The following is a 4,215-nucleotide window of genomic DNA, read 5'->3' as shown; positions in this document are numbered from 1 at the left end:
GGGCTATACAGAGAAACCCTGTCTCGAAAAACAAAAACAAAAACAAACAAAAACAAAAACAAAACAACAACAAAAAAAAAAGAGTTGATATCACAGGAAATAGACTGTGTAAAGATATAGTCCACCCCTATTTAATTTTGAGAGATCATGCCCTATCCAGTGTTGAGCTCTTTAGTGAAATTTCTTCTGTATTAGTGTCAACATATACACTGCATGAGCACATGGCTTTTCAAACTTACCTCTACACAATTTCAGTTCAGCCTGTGTTCACCCAGAGCATCATGAGACTAAATGAAGAGTCATTAACAGAAAGGTGATGTGCTAGTCAGTAAAAATATATATTGGTGCATACACATACATATATACAGACACACACACACATATGAGAGAGAGATAATAGATAATGATAGACACATAGATAGATGACATAGACAGATAGATAGAAAGATAAGATAACATTTATCTTGATACAATGAAGAAGTCAATTACTAAAGAACTAGGGAAACTATGATTAATTCTGGTGAACTGAGTTTTTAACACTTGATGTCATACCTACAAGGTTTTCCTATGAAGGTCCAGTCAGGGCTCTGACACACAACGGTTACCCTATCCTTTAGCCATATTTATGGTCAAGCCTTTAAGAAATTTCTTGAAATATATATTCCTGGTAGAGGAGCAAATGATAATTTGAGGTTTTCCTTTTTCATCAACATTCTCACCAATTCTCTTTCTCTAGTACTTTACAAGATGTACTGCAGCATGAGTGAGCAAAGGCATGCTGTGTTTCCTTCTACCCAACACCTGTTTTGATGTTAGTGTGATATATGTCTACTGATTCCAATCACATCTCAGGAACTGTCTTATCCTTAGGGATTATCTTTGCATAGCACCATACAGTTTTTACATGCATATTAGTTGATAAGTATTCATAAGAATATTAAGGAATGTTATTCCTATCCAAGATATATGGATGGTAAATTTTCACTCATGGTGCTATATAATTACCATTTAAAATTTTAAGAAAAAAGGGGGGTCAGTAGAAATGACTCACTGACTACGGTGTTTGATGTTCAAGTATAATGACCAGAATTTGGATACTCAGCAGCAAATAAAAACCAGAAATGTGTGGTGGCCCACTTATAGTCCCAGTTCTTGGGATACAATAGCAATAGCTCTCTACCATAATGTAGCTTGATAAAATAGTCAATGGATAGGTATGCTCTGGGTCCAGTGTGAGGTTCTCTCCCAGTAATGTAGGGAGAAAAAGCATCTGACTTTTGCCTTGGTCCTCTGCACACATACATACACTTGTGTGTGCACCCACATAAACACGTACACAGACTCTGTCAGCAAGTCTTGTATGACCACTATCCTGCTATTACTTGATTATATAGGTGCAGTGTCAAAAATCAGACCAAATCTAATTATCATATAAAGGTCTAGATTTAGGCTAGATGAATGTAAGTAACATAACAAATATTTTATAAAATATATACAATTAATAGCATATTTTCTTTGTTTAGTATTACTGATGAAAGGTAGAAGAAAGGTAATTTGTTTCTAGTTGAAAGAAATTTTCAGTAAAAAGTAATCTCTGCTCGATATACATATATGCATGTATCAACAATTAATGAGATTAAAAAGGAGCCATAAATGTAAGAGAGAGCAGGAAGTATGTGGAAAGTTTTGGAGAGAGAAGAGGGTACAGGGAAGAGATGTGATTATATCATAACCTTAAAAACTAAAAAGTAATCAAAAATAAAGGAATCTCTGGAATGAACAGCAAAGCCTTTTGGTAACGATATGAAAGACAATGCACTGTCCTTTAAAAATGGTGAAATGTAATCTTTACAGAAAAGTATAAATATTGTTTTAATAAGTGTACATAAATTGGTTTAGTAAATGAAGAATAAAAAAGGTACATCTAAGAGCTCAGGTGCTGCTGAACTTCAAGTTTAGCATTGGCATTGAGCAAGCAAAATGCTTGCAGATTCATCCATTCTCCAAATGACTGCTGAACTGTGAAGAAAGTAATAAATAGTTGCTCCTCCCCCTCTTCTTTGACCCCATTATTTCCATATATTTTCTTTCAAATTATTAATATATTGATAACTTCATATATATGTGTGTATGTTTAGGCATAGATATCAAAGAAGAAATTTATTTTCTTATTTTTATTAGTATCTATTAATTATTTATAGCAATTGGTTCTATTTGGACATTACTGTGCATGTATAAAATGTACCTTGACCATATTCACCCCTTACTTCCTCTTTTGTCTCCCACCTATTGGTCATTCTCTTTCCAGAAAGTTTCTTTCCATCTTTCATGTCTCTCTCTTTCTTGATTGCAGCCAGAAGTCATATTGACATCAAGAATGGAATAGAGAGATGTGAAAAGGTGCGAGGAATGTGTAAGACCTTCTGTGATATTGATGAGTATGATTATGGATACTGTATCAGATGGAGGAACCAGTGCTGCATTTAAACTGCCACACAGAAGTACTACTTACTGTCCATTCCAGAAAAGAAGTGCATTGAAGCCCAGCTCAAATCTTCATCCATGCACACACCATTAAGTTTGAGAACTGAGAAGTAAGCCACTGCATAGCTGCAGTGGAGTATATATTTTCCTGCATCTTTTGAAGAATAGCTACATTGTTTTGAGTATTTTCTACTGCAATAAAAGTGCTGTGAACATTTTTATCAAGACTTTGTGTGAATATATGTGTTTATTTTTGTTGTTCTTAAGTAACTGCTTAGAAGATAGATGAGGTATGTGGATTAAAGGTGTGCGCCACCACCACTCGGCATACATGCAATTTTTAAAACAATAAAGCCCTAATCTGTTTTCTACACTTTACCTCTGACTATTTCTGCCTGCCTGTTTGTCTATATCTGTCTCTCTCATCTCTCTCTTTCTCTCTCTGTCTGTGTGTGTGTGTGTGCATGTATATGTGTGTGTGTGTGTGTGTGCGTATGCATGTATGTATTGTGTCCATGTACAATTACCATGGGACACACATGAAGGTCCCAAGGATCAACTCAGGTCATCATGCTTAGTGGCTGAAACTTCTGGTCAGTCCTGTTTTACAGTTTAACATTTTACAGTTTCTTGCTAGTAATATTAAGAGGATCTCAAGGAATCACTCCTAAGAGGGAGCAGAAGGACTATAGAAGCCAGAAGAGTCAAGGACAGCACAAAATCTGGGCTCACACAATCAACTAACCAGGGTTCATAGGTGCCCACAAAATCTGGGCTCACACAATCAACTAATCAGGGTTCATAGGTGCCCACAAAATCTGGGCTCACACAATCAACTAACCAGGGTTCATAGGTGCTCACAGAGACTGAAGCGACAAGGAGTGTCCACTGGTCTCCCCTAAGTACCCTACATATACTTTATAGTTGTATAGTTTGGTGTCCTTGTGGAACTCTTCACAGTGGGAATGGAGACTGTCTTTGATCCTTTTTGCCTGCTTTTGGAATTCTTTTCCTGTTACTGAGTTTTTTCACCAGATTTTAATATGAAGTTTTGTTCCTAGACCTAATTTAAATTGTTATGCCATATTTGTTTGCTGTCCAAAATTAGGGAGGCCTGATCTTTTCTAAAGGGAAATGGAGGAGAGGTGGATGTGAGGCAGATGGGAGGTATGGAGAGGGCTTGGGACAAGAGGAAGGAGAAGAATCCACAGAATGGCTGTAATACCTAAGAGAAAAAAAATAATGGATAAATAATAAATAGGTAGATAGGTAAAAGTATGAGTCATAATTCATGCATTTTCTAGTGAATTTAGTTCAGTCCTTCCTTGGTTTTACATGTTCTAGTAGGTATGATGCTGACATTTTATTTGAAGGCCAATAAGTCATTATATTGAACGTTCTAAAATCCATCCAGGGGCTGGTGAGATGGCTCAGCGAGTAAGAGCAGTGACTGCTCTTCCGAAGGTCCTGAGTTCAAATCCCTGCAACCACATGCTGGCTCACAACCATCCGTAATGAGATCTGATGCCCTCTTCTGGTGTGTCAGTGAAGAAGTATTAAAAAAGTATAGCAAAGTAAAAACAAAATTCGAGGCTTTTGGGCCCAGGCTTGGGAGTGTAGCCTTTGTGGCTTAGTGCTCCAGGTACTGGTCATAAAACAGATAGCGACATTCCTCCACCTACCCTCTTCCTGGGTTCAATTCAAAGAATGGCACCCTGACCATTACTGGAA

The 4,215-nt window shown here is 36.9% G+C and overlaps 1 protein-coding gene across 1 annotated transcript in view; it reads left to right on the top strand.

Moving 5' to 3' along the window:
* The window catches only part of Defb110 (defensin beta 110), an 11,420-nt gene extending 8,711 nt beyond the window's left edge, over positions 1–2,709 (top strand). The window contains exon 2 of the mRNA XM_021176331.1: positions 2,354–2,709. Within this exon, the coding sequence (XP_021031990.1) occupies positions 2,354–2,487 (134 nt within the window). The 3' untranslated portion in view covers positions 2,488–2,709. The remainder of the gene's footprint in view (positions 1–2,353) is intronic.
* The last annotated feature ends 1,506 nt before the right edge of the window (positions 2,710–4,215 follow it).

The sequence above is a fragment of the Mus caroli genome, chromosome 1 (genome assembly GCF_900094665.2).
Source record: "Mus caroli chromosome 1, CAROLI_EIJ_v1.1, whole genome shotgun sequence".
NCBI classification, from domain to species: domain Eukaryota; kingdom Metazoa; phylum Chordata; class Mammalia; order Rodentia; family Muridae; genus Mus; species Mus caroli.
This window is presented reverse-complemented; position numbering and strand designations above follow the sequence as displayed.